Here is an 18,860-nt window from a genome sequence, read left to right as displayed (position 1 = left end):
TTGGGCATCAGTCTGAAAATGGGTCAAAGATTTTCAACAAAACATGTAAGCAGCGAAAAGCAAGAAAGATAGCTAGAGAGAGAGCTTAGAAGGTGAGGGCTTGCTATGTACATATGGGGACCTGAAGTAAATTCTTGCGACACACATTTAGAAGGTCAATCGTGGTGGCGTGCACGTGTAACCACAAAGCTCTATAGCAAGACACACAGACCTCTCAAACTCAGCCAGATTATGCAGGATTGTGTGGCGCAATTATTAAGTTCCTCAACAAGTGAGAGATCCTGGCTCATTAAAATAAAAAGAGGAAGACGTAGGAAAAAAGAAGCAGAGAAGAAGCAGACAGACTTGATGTCAACTTCTTCGTTGGAACAGTAAGCAGCTCCACGCTTTCCACAGGATGAAAGCTGAGCCCATTTACAGGGCTGGGAGAGATAGCTATACTCATAGGAAGTTATAGCTATATTTTGTGGTTTGACTAGGAGCAGGGTGGGCTGTTCTCCATCCTCAGGCATATTGTTTCTGCAGGTGAAGCCAATGGGTCAGGCTGGGGCCAAGCAATTCTTTATTGTCAAGGGGTTATTGCTCAGTACAGCCTGACTCAAAGCGTCATGACCTGAGGCTATTACCCAACAGATGACATCTGAAGAACAACACCCGAGTTTGGCCTCTGGCCTCCACACATGGATACACACATGTACAAGTGCGCGCACACATACGACATACATATGAAAAGAAATACAAGAAAAGCAAAAAGGTCCATGTGTTTCATTTTTACAAGTATTTTCAGAGGCCATCTGTCAGGGTCTGGCCTCAACAGGGATTTCACGTTCCAGGGTGGGGGCATGTGGGTTAGAAATATTAGGGAGAAGGAAGAGAGATATAAAAGGACAGAGACACAGAAGAGAGTCCCAAGGGCAATTCAGTGTATACTTTATATACCCCACTCCAAAAGGAGAGGGGGACGCAAAAGATTTCTTTACCAAGATACAAAGAACAAACAGAGCAATCACCTCTTCGGTACCTGAAGCATGCTGAGGTACGTATTCTGCTGTTTGCACAGGGAAGGCAGCAAGCACACCCTAGACCAATCATCCTGTAGGCAGTCACGTCCTGGCTCAAATTTCTTATTGTAACCTTGAAGGAGCAAGAACAGGCGGAACTCTCTGACCTTTGGTCATGGCAGAACGAATACATACACATGGGCTCCGACAATGTATACCACATGTTTGCCAGTGCCCACAAGGCCAGAAAAGGGCATCGGATCCCCAGGAGCTGGGAGGTTGTGAGCCTCCTGACATGGGTACTGGGAATAGAACTAGGGTTCTCTGGAAGAGCAGGAAACAATTTTAACTACTGAGCCATGTCTCCAGCTCCTTATATGTTTCTTGATAATAGAGAACATCAAAAGTAAGTAAGCTATGGCATGTACAACTGGAGGGCTGGATGCATTAGCAGAGCTTATTATAATTTCAATTTCTGTCACCTTTAAATGGATATTCCTAAAACTAAATCAGTAAAAGTTTCTTAACATCCGCTAGAATAAATAAACCAATAAATAAATTTTATGGAAAAATGACTCTTATTCTGTGTGTGTGTGTGTGTGTGTGTGTGTGTATGTGTGTATTTTGAGAATCCAACCCAGTTCCTTATGCTTACAAAGCAAACATAGAAGTGAAATGTATTATCTCCTCAGTATTCTTTATACTCCTGTCTTCAATTTATTTGAGTTGATTTAAGGGGGTAGGAGGAGTCAGAATGAGTTGAGAGTGTAAGGATCATATAACTTGATGCAAGAAAAAGAATTTGGGGGAAGAAAAAACACAAGTCATATCCTTTTATTAACAAAACATCCAAGGTCTAATTTAAACAGATAAATGTTTTAGTCTACAGGAATGAGTCAGTGGTTCTATTGAAGTTGATACTGTTGTACAATATAATTGATTATAGATAATAACAATTGTGGGAGCCCACAGAAGTGGATTTATTCCACCTTGACTACAGGGAGGTCGGAGAGTTCAGACCTGTTTTTGCTCCTTCAAGGTTATCTGACAGAAAGTTTGCCAAGGTGTGGCTACTAACGGGACATTTTGACCTAGGGTGTGGTTGCTTAGTGTTTGGATATTAAGAAGATGATTACTTGGTTTGTTCCTTGCATGGCGGTAAAGATGTCTTTTGTCTTCCCCTCCTCTTTGGATTGGGATATATAAAGCCTATGAGAAGTAAATGTGGGCAAATCTCAGTACTTACAGGACGCCCCCCTCAACTCTATCAGTTGTCTCTTGTATATTTTTTTTGGCAGGGGGATGGGGATAGAGACAGTGTTTCTCTGTAGCTTTGGAGCCTGTCCTGGAACTAGCTCTTGTAGACCAGGCTGCCCTCAAACTCACAGAGATCTGCCTGCCTCTGCCTCTGGAGTGCTGGGATTAAAGGCATGCGCCACCACCAACTGGCATATATTTCTTTTTTAATCCTCATGCTTCCCTCCAAGTGCCAATGAATAAACCAGGCCAACTCCAAAAGAACTTTTAAAAAAATCCCTGAGAATAGATGGTAAGTGCTCTCACCCTCTCCAAAAAAATTCCCTTAGCCTATCAGGAATATATGGATTTAGGCATTCTACAGTGTATACCTATTTCAAAGCACTGTGTTATTGTGGCAAATAGATGCAATCTGTAAGTTAAAATTTTTACATAGTAGCAACAGAATTCTGAAAGCTCACAACAGTTCTCATTACAATTATCAAAAAAGTGGTTATTTTCTAACAAAAGGAGCACTTAAACACAAAGTAATGATGAGATGGGAGTGTTAACTACCCTGATTGGGTCAGTACATGTTGCATCCCTGTACTGAAATATCATACTTTAACCCATAAATATGTACACATATTTACGTAACGGAATATGTAACCAAAGATGGAAATGTCAACTATCCTGATTTAATTATTTAACAATGTATATGTGTATCCGGTTGTTATGGTTCATCCCCAGAAATTTGAACAACTAAAAAAAATTCCCTGTAATAGCTATCTTTTAAAAGTAAGTATTGCTATCAAAAAAAAAGGCAAGGTTTTAAGTTTTATTGTTAAAACAGCAGACAAGAAGTGTAGCCTCAAAATAGCACGTTGTAGTGAAATGTCAGTCCTTTCTGCATTAATTTCAAAGATTCTACAAGGAAGCAAGACACAGTTGACCACAAAGGGAACTAAAGCTCAGAGTTCCAAAACTTGGTGAAAACTATCACGAGACTAAGGAAAAGTTAAGTGTATGGTTGAAAGAAATGTCTGCTGGAGTAATCCACAAAACACCCAGTTTGCATTGATGTGTATCAAAGGGAGATGGTGATGGCTTGTGTTTGTGTAAATACGTGCAATCCAAAGGTACCTGGCTTGTATTTGTGTAAAGACGTGCAATCCAAAGGTAGCTTGTGGGGGGTTGAAAGTCTGGGGCTGCACTCAAGTCTCCTGTGCTGGCCCCCTGGATTTCCTTTGAACTCTTTTCATCGTTGCTCTATGTAGCAGTTTGTCTTTGTGTTGGTAGAAGGGAAAGGAAAAACACAGGAAACCAGGCTTTCGTTTCTAAATTAAAGCTCTGCTGTGCTGATTGCTCAAATGGCTTTTCAGAGGCAAACAAGTGGGGACACTAACATCCCTTGTTTCTACAGACTACGAACTGGGCCCACCACCACTACCATTGCTTTTTTGTAATTCTCAGTAGTAAACAGAGCAGGTTTCAGTGTATTTTACAGATACTTTAAATCAGTGGTTCTCAGCTTGTGAGCCAAGACCCCTCAGGGGCAAAGGACCCTTTTGGAGGGGTGACCTAAGACCATCAGAAAACATGATTCATAACAGTAGCAAAATTACACTTATGAAGTAGCAACGGAAATAATTTTATGGTTGGGGGGGGGTCAACACAACGTGAGGAACTGTATTAAAAGGTCGCAGCATTGGGAAGCTTGAGAACCGCCGCCTTAAATGGTCTCAGGGCTTTGTCTTGTTTGTTGTTTTCCAGTTTCATTGCCATTTAGAGAAGATCATGGAAGATGAAAAAAAATACAGGCAAAGGATGCAATGAGGGACCAATTGCCATGTAATTTCTGAACCTGGAGGAGTTGAGTCCTCAGCCTTCCACATTTTTCGGGACAGGAATCCAGGTTGGGATGTTAAACCCGCTGAAGTCCCGCCCTTTTTACACTACCCTATGCTGCCTCTACCGTTGGATGGGGAAACTGCAGGTAAAGGGTAAAGGCGAGAAGGCGGTGGGCTGGGGAGGGGTAAGGTCCTGGTTAACTACCTGAGTTCAACTACTTGAAATTTTGTTTTAACTGAAAAGAAAAAAGAAAAAAACAAAAAATATCAGCACTCTTGTTCTAAAATGAGAGAGCTAATAGCTACCGCTGAGTACCTACGAAACTCAAGAACCACTCTCGAAAACATAGCTCGGTCTCCCCTCCCCCATCTCGTTCCTCTGATGAAGGGCCCGTCACCCTAAAACATCCTAAGCGAGCTCTTTTACAAAAGACGCTCTCATCTGGGTCTCAGGGGTTCCTTTCTACCTTTTCTCTCTCTGGTCGTTAGGCCAAGCCACACTGGTACCTCATGTGGACAGGACGACAACCCTCTTATGCTCGCAGACGTCCGGGGGACCATCCCTGCCACCCCCTTCTTAGCTACACATAGTGGGAAGACCCTCGAGGATAGTTGGGGGTAGGACGTGCCTTTGGAGGCGCTGGTGCACAGCTAATAGAAACCGAGGAGGAAATCGAGAGTGTCTGCTGCCCTCGTGGCGGCGCGAGTGCGGACACCGCACGCGTCTGCCGCTGCCCTGTCCGGGTGACAACTGGCCGAGTCCCCCACCCGGGACCGTGATGCTGCGGGCGGTGGGTAAAGGCAGCGCTGCGGGCACGGAGGGCGGCGCAGAGGGCGGCGCTGGCGGCGTGAAAGGCGCCTTTGTGCAAGCCCGGGTGTAGGACCCGGGGAGAGCAGAGAGCTGACCGAGACCTGGAGTCGGGGGACAGAGGCGTCCCGCACTCAGCCGTCGGATCTCCAGCAGGACAGTCGGGTAGCGCGGTGGAGATGGTCTGAAGCGGTGACCAGGGGCCGGGAGTGGGAAGAAAGCAGTTTCGAGAAGTTGGGGGAGACGGACTTGTCTCCCCGCCCTCTCCCCCTAGGTGGCAGAGGCCCCGCTGGCTAGCAGGGTGCAACCACTGGCCCCGGAGCTCACTCCGGAACCGGCATCTGGAGAGCGGCCCCCGGGTGGAGCCGCCCGCCTGCCGCCCACCTGGGGCAGAGCGGCGGGAGGGCGCGGCGAGGCCTCCCTTCTGCGCCCCGGCCGCGTGGCTTGCGGCTTATTTTCCCAGCTGGCAAGCGTCGCGCTGCAGACAAGGGAATGCCTGTGGTGAGTTGTTTATTTTGTTGAAGTTTGCGGTGGGCCAGGAGGACGTGGGGGGCGAGCAGCAGGCAGCGGCGGGGACTGTTTTGTTTAGGTCTCGGTCCACCTGTGTGGTATAAATCTGCCAGGCTCGGGGCGGTGGGGCCCAGGGTGAGAAAGCCCTGGCGTTCCAAAAGCTCCTGACCACGTTTCATTCGCATTGCGTGGAACTGACTACAGTCAATGCAGGCTGCCCCCCACCCCCAGCCTTCTATGGACGCTTCCCAAGGGACAGTCGTCGCCCCTGTCGCCCCTGACCCGGGGACAGCTGGCCACTGAAGTTTCCCCAGCTTCCCACTCCCACTCCTTGAGGGCAATGGAGCTGAGGATTTGGTGTGAAAGGAGCCCAAGAAGAGAGAGAAAATTTGTCCTGGGGTTTTTTGGTGTGAAGTTCGTTCAGGGGTGTCGGATCATCCTGTTTGTACAAACTGGGATCCTGGGTTGGCCAATTTCCCAGATTAGGCTGGTGAAGGGCTAGTGGGCTGGCTCCTGAGGGAGCCCATAGGAACCCCTGGGGCTGATGTTAGTCACAGCCTCAGCTTCGTTTGCCTGGAAGAAAAGCCTAAATACATTAGTGAGAGGGTAAAGCTTTTAAGGCCTTCTTGGGAGTGAGTGGCTGGCTAATGAGAGGTTAATTTTGTTTCGAAGGGAAGGCAGCGCTGGTTTCCTGAGATAAATGGACAGGAAGCGCATTACCTCCAAGCACTGGCAAGCGGCTCCCAAATGCTTTTTGCACCTGCTGCTTCTCTAGCCCTGCGAGCCAGAGGCGAGCCGCACTGGAGTCTGTAGGGATCAAGGGGCCTCCGCTGTAAGCGCGGGTTATGAACCTCCTGCGCTCTGCTCTCTGCGGTCTCTGTCTCTTGGGGCTCAGCGCTTACACGGAGCCCTCGGGCTCTTCTCTTACACCTAGGTCCTGCGTGTTCCGGAGCTCGGGGGCATCCTGATCTCGCTGAGCCCCTTCCAGGTGCGGAAGGGTTAAGAATGATGTAAGTACCAGCCAGAAGCTACACGCCTCTGGGCTCCTGGACTCTGGGCTATTCCAGCCTGATTTTCAAACACTGTGGAGCAATGAGCAGCAGGGGAACCCTTACTCCAGAATGGGTAGCACAAATCTCTTACTGCAGGCTTCTCGGTCCTGGGTGAGCTGTTAGGCAGAGATCCTCATGTTAGGTTTCTGGATATGGAGATAAAGTACCTGGGGAACAGTTAAGACTCCATGTAAAGGTCCAGGAAATGAGACTTCATCGTGTTTAGAATCTATTAACGTTTCTGGCATCAGTTTCAATTTTACGTATTTGCATGTCCATAGCGTGGTATACTTGGCTGGGTCTTCTGGATGTACAGTTCTGGTCTCATCATTCCTTCTGGGGGGGGGGGAGAGAGAAAAAGAATTGAAGTGGTAAGACACAGGGTGGATTTTTGGGTTGCTCGAATTGCCAATCACCTCGGTTTTTCCCCCTAATTAAAGTGTAAAACTTTTAGAATCATCAAAATTTTGTTCTAGCTTCCTCCCTGGGTTTTTCTTTGCACAGTCGCAAATTCTGCTTAAACTTGCCGCACACAAGCTTGAAAAGTGACTGCCCAATGATGTTGAAACGATCATTCAACATGCCCTTGATTTCTAAGCTGATTTCAAATATTGCTAACAGTCCAGATTCACTCCCCCCGAGTGTGTCGACGGACCTAATGTCATAAAAATAGGAACCACCTTGTGGGTTAATTGTAATTAATTGTAATATATATATATACATATATATTCTCTAGCAGCTGAACACTTACGCAGTAATAAAAAGTGAATTGTTAGGCATACAAGTCTTAAGCTTGTCAAATTTTACAACAGAGGAGCAATAAAACACCTTAGAGATGACTATTTTCCTCTGAACAGCTTTTTTCTTTAATCAGTATTCTCAGCAACTCGAGGGTGCCCTCTACTGATAAGACTATCTAAAGTCCCACGTGTTTCAGAGGAAAGTCAGCAGAAAGACCCAAACCAAATTGAATGTATTGATCTTTAACTTTTTGGTTTTATGAAGTTTGATAGTAACATAAGTTACCTTTGTAGGATATAATTAAATATTGGGGTAAGAAAACTCTACATTTCGCTGTTAGCCAGCTAGCTTAAGGACTTTAAAAAAATCTTTATGTGTAAGAATTTTTTTTTTTTGCCTGTATGTATGTCTATGCACCCTGTGTGTGTCTGATGGCTATGAGGGTGAAGAGAATTCAGATCCCCTGGAGCTGAAGTTACAGGCTGCTGTGAGCTGCCAGTAGGCACTGGAAGAGCTGCCAGTGCTCTTAACCAGTGAACCATCTCTCCAGCCCCAAGCTAAAAGGACTTTTAAGAAGAGTATCATGTGCTCACTCTTTCAAAGACATTTATTAGTATTTTCTGAACTGCATTTCGTGGATTATATGTAGTAACTGCAAGATGATAAAAAAAATTGCTCTGATAGCATTTAGTATGCACCATTAGGTAAAATTGTCAGATATATTCCAGCCCCCCCCCCCATGAAAAGTCATTTCTCCAGGCAACGCTGAAGCTATTATTAAGCATATTAAAGATAGACATAAGGCTTGGATTATATCTTGGGTAGTGAAAGGTGTGTTTAGCACTTGAGTCATCTGGGCACGTAATAAGTAATGAAAAATTATAGTAAAAAACAGATAGGTCTCTTTCATTAGGGACCTAGTGGTTTGAAGAATTCACACTGTGTCTAATGAGTGAGATGGTGAGACCTAAAGCCTTGCCCCCCAATTATCCTGGTCCATTGATTAGCACATTGTAACATGTGGAATATTAATGTGTCTGTGGTTGATAGGAGATTTCTAATTAGAGATTCTGAGTAATGCGGCAGGTAAAGTTGCAAACTGTAATTTAGATTGCAGTAAGTGCATTTTAAATGGCAATCCTCAACCGTTTGGGGAATGGCAGAGGCAAGCGGAGGGTAAAGTGGTTCCTAGCCCTGACGCCATTCTCCAGAGGAGATACCACTTCACACTAACTGATAACAAATTGGTGCCTGTCCTCAACTCCAGACGCCCCTTCCTAACCCTTGGCGATTGTTTGTGGGGTTTTGCCCTTGGTTTTGGAGGACAACTCAAGTAGAAACAGACCTACCATTGGCTTAATTTAATAGACTTGATATTTGTGGAAAAGCCACTGAGCAACAAGAAATCATGGCGATAATTGCACTGCATAAAAACTCACCACTCTCATTAATCTAATTACCTTGTAACCGAACACGTTGAAGTTTGCCCAATCCCTGACTCCCGCTCTCAGCTTTGAAGTGGGGGAGGGGGGACGTCAAAGAAACCAAAACACCAGCGCCTCACGCAGCTGCCGGCGAATTCCACCGGGAGCTCGCAGGTACCTTCTCATTTCGTCCATCTGCTGCGGACTTCGGGCGTCATTTGAGTATCTAAGGCGGCTCGGCTGGACTCTGGTTTTACCTAGAGACCCCGACAAGTTTGCTAAGAGGTTCAGCAGATGTGATTGGCTGAGGGGAGGAGGGGGAGACCTGCTTGCTACCCAGAGCTCAGGGAAAGTGCTGGCTTCCTGCAAGCGGCTGGAGCCAACAGGGCCGGGAAGAGGAGGAGAAGGGGGAGGTCATTAAAAACCAACAACGAACAAAAAAAACTAGGAGGAAGCTGAACCTGAGCTCATTAATTCAAGGAGAGGTTAAAGGCCGGTTCTCCTGGAACGCGGGCCAAGCGAAAGTCGCTGTCGCTCTTTTCTATTGGGTACCAGAAAGCCGTGATCAGGGGGGAAGGGGGTGGAGGAAAAAAGCCCAAGGAAGCCGGCGGCAGGAGGCTGGGCCCTAACGAAGCTGCCCCACCCGCGGGCGGCGGACGCGGAACTTGAGTGAGACGCACAAGGGCGGTGCGGGGGCGGGAGGCACGCTTGCAGCCAATGGGAAGGGGAGGAGGAGCGCGGCCGGGGGGCGGGACCTGCGCGGATTGGTGGAAACTCGAGGGGGCGGGGCGAGAGTGAGGGACCGAGATTGATTGACCGCGCAGGCCACGGGTGCGGAGCTCTCCGGGCCGCTGGCTGCCACGGCTGGTGAGGTCCGGGCGATCCACGCGCGCCGAGCCCACGCCAGCCGGGGGCCCGGCCGCCCGCGCGCCCGCGCCTGCTTCCGGCGTTCGCTCACGGTCTTTGTACCTTTCCTCCCGCCACGCTCTGCCTGCCGCGTCCGACCGCCGCGATGTGTCCGCGCCCCGTGGCCACCTCCCTCCGCCCGCGACGCCCGGTTCCTTGCGGCGGCCGTGGCTGCTCTCGGACGCTGGCCTGAAAGGAAGAAGAGGAGGAAGCGAGGCGCGCCCCCCGGCCCATGCCGCAGCCAGAGGCCCGGCCCAGCCACCGCGCCCGCGCCGCCGCCCTCGCCGGAGCGCACGAGACCTGCATGGACGGGCATGGGCGTGAGAGCAGCACCTTCCTGCGCCGCCGCCCCCGCCGCCGCCGGGGCTGAGCAGCGCCGCCGCCCCGGGCTCTGGCCGCCGTCGCCCCCGCCGCTGCTGCTGCTGCTGCTGCTCAGCCTTGGGCTGCTCCACGCAGGTAGGCGCGGGCCGGGTGGGGAACGGGCCGCGCGGGCTTTGTTCTGGGTCCCCGGGACGCCACGGCCCAGGCGGGGCGAGCACGGCGTTCCCTGGCTCGGTTTCACGGCTCTGCTTGGCGCCGGGTCCGCCGCTGAGCGGATCCCAGCGTGCGGGGGCCGCGTGCGGGACCAGCGCTCCGGGGCTTTATTGCTCTCCGCGGGGGTGTTTACTGGAGCCCGCTGCGGATCGGGTTTCCGCTGCCTTAACCGCCTGCGAGCGGAGAACAGAGCCTTGTGCGGCGCTCCTCTGCTGCTGTGGGTGGTGGCGAGGCTGGGAATCGCACCCCGTGCAAAGATTTTTTTTTTCACCCGAGTTTGGGGTGGATTCCGAAGGAACTTAAGTTATCCGGGATTTCTTTCTGTTTTGCCAAAGCTGCTCTCGGCACAGAGTTTGGCAGACTGAAGAGGTGCTATGAGGCTAGCCTCGTATTTTCGGTTCCTAGCGGGCTTGACAGATGTGTTTGAGTGCGGAGGTCGGCAGGGCCTCTGCCGACGACGCAGCACTGAGGAATGTGCTCTTCGGGTAATAAACCTGAACCTTGTGATATGGGATGCCTGTTTTTGTTTTCTTAACAAATAAGTACAATTTTTTTTTTAGACTTTCCCTCTAATACAAAAAAAAATCGAAAGAATCATTGTCCTTCTGCTTGAAAACCAGAGCATTGGATAGATTTCCCCCTGTGTTTATGATGACACTCACACGCTCTGATCTGGAGAGTTCTAGTTTAATGTCACTCAGCTGTACTGAGAACTTTTTACTTGTTAAGGCCTACCAACCATGCTAAAATAGCCGGGAGGTCTTTTTATGGAATGGAGTAAAATGATATTGAAGAGACAGCCCTTCGAGGTGGCGTAACGGCTGCTTTTTAACACTGTCGCTTGGGGAAATGGACTGGTCGTACTAAAAATGTAATAGCCAGTTGTGGGATAATTAAGGCTTTAAATTAGTAGCTTTCAAACCTTAGAAAAATGTCTGCATGTGGTTTCATGGAAACTTTTTGCTAATGCGCCAGTATTTAGGAGTGTTGGGGAAAAAAATACCCATTGTGTGTCAAATCGTGAAAGGGAAGTTGAAATGCTATGTTGAGCTCAGTTCTCTTTGGCAGCTTGGATATGGTTGCTCTAGGGCCATGGCAGGATTGGAGAGTAAGTAGTTCCTGGAGATTTCCTTCCTGGCCTGTATAAGCATAAGAAACTGGAGTTTGGAACACGAGGTCCCTTTCAGAATCTCAGTGTATGCTCACACTTAGCTTGAACCCAAAGGGCTTGCATGGCTCTCGTTTCTGTGAAGAGATCTCTTTGAAGACGGGTGTTGTTGAAAAGCTGGGGTTCTTTTCCAGACCAGGGAGCCTAGCAAGTGCTGCCCGCAGATGGACCGCCATATGCTTTATGTCTGGGCCCATATCATTTGCCTCGGTGCCCCATATGGCTCTATAATTTGCTCGATTCGGCTTCATATCTCATTTCCTTTATTATAAACTGGTGACTGGGCTGCAGATTCACAGCCCTGGCCTGAAGGAAGCTGTCTTGCATGGTGAGTCTTTTATGTCAGATTCATTAAAAAATGGTGAAGGCTTTAGACCACGAACCCTTGAGCACTTACAGTAACTGGCACGGAAATACACGTCACACCAGTTGTAGGTGATCTGACCCCAAAGTAGAAAATTTTTCATTGTTAAGTGCACCTTTTGAATTCTGCCCTTGGGAAATGGCATTTGTTTATTCTCATATGTGTTTTATTTTATTGTGTTTTAAGACCTTTGCAGTTCCTGAGTGGATATCCAGTAAGGGAATTCTTGCTTACTCACACACTTCATGGCCTCCTTGGCCACATCCTGGAGTGTGTTGCTGTTCTGCTTTGTCTTGGCATTTTGACAAGAGGCTCACTTTACAGCTTCTCACGGGCAAAGTGTGCTCTGTCATTATTAATTCATGAAGCCTCGATATTTCTGGGTGTATGCTGCAAATTAGTCATTCTACGGGAGCCTGCAATGGAGCTGAGAATGCTAACCTCAAAGCATTTTCTCTTCAGTCATCTCCCTCCCGCTGATCATATCTACAGCCACGGGTTGTTAGGACCCTAATCCAAAGCAAAAGAGCAGCTGTCAGCGCCTGTCTACCACTAAAGGAGCCCTTAAGAGTCAGGGGCTGGGCAAAGAACCCACTGGGAATAAATGCTGCATCTTCTCCCTCTTCCACGCTCACATGGTGCATCTCCGTGCTTTTCTTACTTTTGATATTTTATGGCTGTTTGAAATAATTATAAGTAACTGTATGCTCGGATAGATTTTATAGACCATAAAAAGAACAAATAGGCCCCACAAGTTTAGCGGAAAGTTCTAGTACGGTCATTATTTGTAGTCCAAGAGGTAGGTGTTGGTTACTGAGTGCTCTTGACCCTGCTCTTCTTGTTTTGTGCCTGCTGTGCCTCTGATTTTAGAAGAATAGTGGTATAATTGTCACCCCATTGTTGTTTTGGGGTTTTTTATTCCCAGCTTTCAGTGATTACTGTGCTAGTCAGGAATTGAAGAGAATGGCCTTAACTAGCGCTAGCTAGTTGTGCAATCCCACCAGGACAAGGCAAGGCCTTGAGTACACCTTCCCTTGAAAATGGCTTGAAGGCTTCTGGGAGAGTGAATTTGCTTGATTATTGTTGTTGATTTGTCTTGTTCAGTAAAAGTAGTTGAAAGTAAATAAATCTGCTTGGGAGAAAGGAATCTTATAAATTGAGCTTCCTTGGTTAGCGTTGCACTGAACAAGTCTTAAATTAATCAAATACATGAAGATGACTTTTTTTAAAGTGGTCTGGTGGTTGCTATAAGTCCATGACTCCAAAGTAGTAAAATAATTTTAATATCCTTTATTCTGGTAAAAGTGAAAATGAAGATTCTTTCTTCTCCAGGTCTTTGGAATTTCACAAAGATGTCAGATTGCTATCTCCCACACTTCCTCCCATCTAAAGCCAGAAACAGTTTACCATTTCATTAAAATTTAAAAATATCCATTCTGAATCACCTTTCTAAATCAATATAGGGATTACTACATGATGTCTTTTATCAGATGGAGTTTTAGGTGTCGATATCCTAAAGTTTACTGTATCCACATCTTGAAATAGTTATATATTTTTAAATAACCCACTGATTTTAATTAGCCATGGTGGCATACACCTGCAGTCCAACATTCTGGAAGCTGATGCATAAAGATTGCAAGTTCAAGGTCAGCCTGGGCTACAGGTCAATGAGACCTACCTTGTCTCAGGAAAAAAAACATGTAGGAGCTAGAGAGGTGGCTCATCAGTTAAGAGCACTGTCTGCTCTTCCAGGAGATCCCAGTTTGATTCCCAGCACCTACATAATGGCACAATCATCTGTAACTCTAGTTCCAAGAGATCCAACATCATCATCTGGCCTCTGAGGGCACCAGGCATGCATGTGCACAGACATGCCTGCAGACAGAACCCTCATACACATAATATAACAAACACACACAAAAACTAGCCAAAAATCAATGAATGGTTTTCCCCCTCTAGAATGCACAATGTGTGATATTTTATGCCTGAAGAAAAACCACAAAGCTCCTATAACAACTTCCTCGTTTTTCAGAAGAGGAAGCTGCTAAGAAATGAGATTCAGTAAGACTTCTTCTGTAGGTCAAGCACCTATAAGGAATTTCAAATGTATGCTACAGTTCATTTTATTCAACTTGAGATACACGAGCCATGTTTCAGTAAATCTAGTCTCGCTTTTTGATACAATATGAAATCGATGGATACACATGACTGACTGTCGTTTTGTCTCTTTGTGCTTGAGGGGTTTCATGAATTGTTATGAGAGACAAGTGACAAGGTGATTTGGAAGTTTCGTTAACACAGGACATTCATCCTTGCGTTTTCACTTTAGCTTTTTCTTCAACTTAAGGGGGAAAGTGAGGTGTGTGTGTGCATTCACACACACGCTAGGAATTCTTGACTTTATAGGTCTCTGATTCATGTTTTGAAATGTATTTGTGTTGCATACTTTTTTAGTTTTTTGTGTGTGTGTACTTTGTGGTTTACTTGAGATCTGTGTGACAGACGTATTAAGAGAAGTAAAATTGGATCTTGGTCAAGTGAATCACTTTTTGTAGCCGAGTACTTAACATTTTACAGAAGCTAGGGCGTTGAGACTGCATGTAGTTTGTTCGTAATGTACCTCAGGAAAGAGAATGACTTACTACTTGGGTTTTTTTTTCCCCCTTGATTTTCATACCCTGTAGCTCTACAAGAATCAGGTAGAGATACTTTAAACGTACTATAATTTAGAATTTTAGCCCTTTTCTGTTGTATAAGCTTTAATCATAGCTATGTGCATAAGTGTATCTCTCCCAGTGCTTTCCAAAGCAAATTACTCATACAGCTTTAAAAATCAAAACAGAGGAATCTTGGTCAAAAAATCTATAAATAAATAGCAAACAAGAAACAATATTTCATTTGCAGTTCTAACCTAGAGACATTCCTATACTAGACTCATACTCAGTCACCAAACCAAACTTTTAAAGTTTTCAGTTAACCGTATCCAGTTTTTCTCCCAGTGGCTTAATTTGAGAGACATGGTAACTCAGTACAACCTTAAAAAGAAGTCTGAGGTAGACTAGACAGTTCCCAGGGGAGAATAGCATCTTCTCATGATACCCGGAAGTGAAGAAGCTTTTACATGCTTGGTCTTCTTTCCGGCAGGTGATTGCCAGCAGCCAACTCAGTGTCGAATCCAGAAATGTACCACGGATTTCGTGTCCCTCACTTCACACCTGAACTCTGCCGCCGATGGCTTTGACTCCGAGTTTTGCAAGGCCCTCCGCGCCTATGCTGGCTGCACCCAGCGAACCTCAAAAGCCTGCCGCGGCAACCTGGTGTACCACTCTGCTGTGTTAGGTATCAGCGACCTCATGAGCCAGCGGAACTGTTCCAAGGATGGGCCCACATCCTCTACCAACCCGGAAGTGACCCATGACCCTTGTAACTACCACAGCCACGGAGGAGTCAGAGAACACCGGGGAGGGGACCAGAGCCCTCCCAATTACCTTTTCTGCGGCTTGTTTGGAGACCCTCACCTCAGAACTTTCAAGGACCACTTCCAGACATGCAAAGTGGAAGGGGCCTGGCCCCTCATAGACAATAACTACCTTTCGGTTCAAGTGACAAATGTGCCTGTGGTCCCCGGATCCAGTGCCACGGCCACCAACAAGGCGAGTATGCTCCTTGGTCCCTCTTTCTACACCCCTTCCATGTTTGGTCCTTCAGACAGCTTGTGGAGTACGCTATACAGGCTTGTTTAGAGGGACCATTTGTATATGTTCTTGGGAAGTTATTAACAGGATTGGTAAAAGTTTAAGATTATTTAATAAGGAATTTTTCTGGCATACAAAATGTGGGTCTAAACTTAAATAGGCAACAATATGAAGAATAAAACGTAAACAGTGAAATCAAGTTCTCCAGCGAGAAACGGCAGGCCTGTTTAGTGAGGAAAATGTGTGCCTTCTCTGGTGCTGTCTTGTGAGTGCTCGAGTGTGTGACTCTTCTTGGAGAGATCCACGGTCAGATTAATCACATAAGTGAAGTGGGTGTTCTATAAAGAAAGCTGTGAAGCCCAGGGCAGCAGCCCATCGGGAAACAAACGTACTTTATTGGAGATTTAGAAACTATAGTAAATGTAATGGCTGCAAGCCAAGCTTCCCAGTGGCAAACCCACAACGGTGCTTTAGTTAGTAACCTTTTGGTAACCAAGGAAGTTAGGGATTGGCTATTGCCGAGCAGTGCGATATAACACCTGTGTAATCTCACACCCTTGTGTTAACAGTCTAAGCCAGAAGCTAAGAGGAAGGCTGGCAAAACTAAGGTATTCTTACCCAGGTCCAGTGTCTGCTCTATGCTAGTTTATTTTGAAGAAACCGATCGTACGTAGAGACCTTTGATGCCAACCATAAGGCAGGCACCCGTGTTTTAGTACAAGATAGGAGAGTGCGGGTTTCCAACTACCAGTCATTGCTAAGTAACTTAACTTAGTAAATAAAGGAGTTTCCCCTGGTGTCCCAGCTAAACTGCCCCTTTTCCTTCTTCCCCAGCCACAAACCCACAGTCTCATCTTGTTTTAATTTCCTGTATTTATTAATCTGTTACTTCGTTGTCATAGACTAAATATAATTGACAAGAATCAGGCTTTGAAGTCCTGTGCCTGCTCATTTGGTTCCCTCCCTTGCCTCCAAATGTGGAGCGTATTTTTAGTGAGGTTAAATTATTTTACTTGGCATTTTGTGAAGGGAACTTTACAACACCTCGGGAGATATCTGGAGACACCCAGGAGTGTCACAAATCTAAAAATAGAAGCCATTGCTCTTGACAAAGAAGACTGTTACACTGAAGCAGACATTTTAGGGGATCTCCGAAATGTTTTTACTTCAACCCAGTAAAATCTCAGGCTTGCCTTTTGCCTCGGCAAATTCTACATCTTGGAATAAACTTTTCTTTCCCCGGCTCTTAGGCGTTTATAAATAACTTTTCTTATGTAGATCTCATAGTGTGCATTTGGTAAAAGTTAGGTTATAAAGATACATATTTATGGCCTGTGAGATGGCTCAGCAGTTTAACAGCACCTACTGCTCCTGTAGAGACCCTGGGTTCGGGTACCAGCACCAACCTGGCTACTCAACCATCTGTGACTCCAGTTCCTTGATCTGATGCCCCCTTCTGGGTTCTAAAGACACTTAAATGTGTGTGTGTGCGTGTGCGTATTAAGATAAATGATTGTGAGGTTTTAGGGTAGACCATTGCCAAAAATCCAGGATTACAACAGTCATCAGACACCTCAAACTTGGGATAACTGAAGATTCCATGAGGATTCGATGAGCCATTACATTGGGAATGGGAAAGTTATCCATTGTTCAGAGAGTTGAGGATTTGGAAGACTCTTGGTCAAATTAAAGTATTAATAGTATATACACTATTTTAAATATATATAGTAATATATACTATATGTAATTACATATATGGAACAATTTACAGCACACTTAAGATTAGAAAGTTAGTTAAAAAGAAGAAAACACAGGTGTGTTTTCTCCATCTGGTAAGAGCCAAAGATTTTGTTCTTTCAAAATGGAGGAAAAAGTGGTCCTCAGAGAAGAATTCAAGAGGACAGCAGGCATGTGTGGTGTCTCAATTGCACATTTGTGTTTTGCCTCACCTACTGGCCACGCCACTCAGCAAAGAACTGACTCTGTGGTCCTGCCTCCCAGCAGCTGCCGTACTCCTTTATTTCCTGTGTGTGTTTCCAGGGTATCCAGGCTGTTTTTGACGGCCTGTCTCAAGACCTGTAGGATATGTGTTGCTGAAATCCGCAAAGGCCTAACATTGCTACAAAATCTTACCTTTAAGGACTTAAAGCATTGAAGAAAAGGTAGTGATAAAAATAAAAACAGTTGATGGGTATGGTGGACACTCCTTTAGTCCAAGCACTCTGGCGGTAGAGGCAGCCCGATCTCTGAATTCAGGGACAGCTAGGACTGTTATACAAAAAACTTTTGGAAAGGTTTTCTCCGTATGCATCTCACTGGACGTTAATCAGCCACCTCACATTTTTATCTCTGTGACAAATACCTGAGCAGAAGCAGTTGAAAGGAGGGAAGGGTTATTTGGGTTTCAGTCCTAGAGGATTCCAGGATGGTGGGAGCATGACAGAGAGGCTACTTACCTAGGGCTGGCCAGAAAGAGGCAAAGACAAGAGAGTGTAAGAGGGAGACTAGGGGCGAGGTGTCTGTCTGGGGAGGCGACCTACTCCCTCCCTAGGTCCCACGTGCTTTCCCCTCCTCCCCAAATGCTGTCCTATTAGGAATCCGTCTAGTCTTTTGGAGGCATACTTCACTTTCTTACTGAGAATTTCTGGAAAAACCTGGGCCAACCTCAAGTACCCCAGCATTGTACGTTGCCGATAGCGGAACTTGCTCGCGTGGTGAAGCGTTTCTAAAGACCTGTGTGCGGCGTCACTGTGTGTAAACACTGACGGATGTGGAAAGCCAGCTGTGAGACAGAAACACCCGCGCATTTCACGGCCCTCACTCCTGAAGAGAAATGCTGGGTTCTGGGTCTTTTACTCGGGTCACTAAGAGAGCTGGGTCCTGGAAGCCTGAGCCAGGCTCCTGCGAGCTTTACTTAGTGAGGTCTCCATTCCAAAAGTACTTCCTGCCTGTCACCAAAGGATACCTAGACTGAGTAAAATAAGATGAAGTCACTGGACTCAAGGGGCGTTTATTAACTAAACTTTTTTTCCACGTGTAAGCAGTGAGTGAGTTAGGACAGATGGGCCTGGAGTGTGATTTATCTCCCTATCCACTGTCCTCTCCACACACGGGCCCTCCCCTTCACATGGGAAAGAAGGACTTGTTTTTCTACGTGGTCATGGTGTGCACAGGTATGCTTTCTTGGAGCCTCCATGTTTTTGCTCAGACCCTTCCCAGCCGATCTCTTCCTCTCTGGAAGAGTCTGTACTGGGAGGCCAGCTTGCCTGGTAGATGTGTTACTGAAGGTGAGAAGCCAGGGCAAGTTTTTCATCTCCCCCCTGGGGCCGCAAGAGTTTCTGGCACACCTACACACCTCACCCATCTCAGATGCAATCTTCCCCACCTTTGGCTGCGAGAGGCAGATGCAGGCATGCAGACACTGAGAAAGTGAAAGGAGGGGAACTTCATTAGAGCTGGCAGTGTTAGGGGCACAGTGCACCAAGGCAGCTTTCCTACCGTGGAGGAGGCAGTCACACCCTGTCCGCGCCGGAGAAGCCAGGTTACCTGTCTGAGGATGGCTGCTTGTGCT

General features: G+C 46.6%; 1 protein-coding gene across 2 annotated transcripts in view; it reads left to right on the top strand.

The window, feature by feature from the left end:
* The first annotated feature begins 4,775 nt into the window (after positions 1-4,775).
* The window catches only part of Rgmb (repulsive guidance molecule BMP co-receptor b), a 31,849-nt gene continuing 17,764 nt past the window's right edge, over positions 4,776-18,860 (top strand). The window contains exons 1-4 of one of the 2 annotated variants that reach the window (XM_075951778.1): positions 4,776-5,396; positions 6,340-6,415; positions 9,725-9,984; positions 14,739-15,247. In XM_075951778.1, the coding sequence (XP_075807893.1) occupies positions 6,411-6,415; positions 9,725-9,984; positions 14,739-15,247 (774 nt within the window). In that variant the 5' untranslated portion in view covers positions 4,776-5,396; positions 6,340-6,410. Of the gene's footprint in view, positions 5,397-6,339; positions 6,416-9,437; positions 9,985-14,738; positions 15,248-18,860 lie in introns of those variants that run through there. The other variant, XM_075951787.1, reaches the window with a different exon arrangement.

The sequence above is a fragment of the Microtus pennsylvanicus genome, chromosome 1 (assembly GCF_037038515.1).
Source record: "Microtus pennsylvanicus isolate mMicPen1 chromosome 1, mMicPen1.hap1, whole genome shotgun sequence".
NCBI lineage: Eukaryota > Metazoa > Chordata > Mammalia > Rodentia > Cricetidae > Microtus > Microtus pennsylvanicus.
This window is presented reverse-complemented; position numbering and strand designations above follow the sequence as displayed.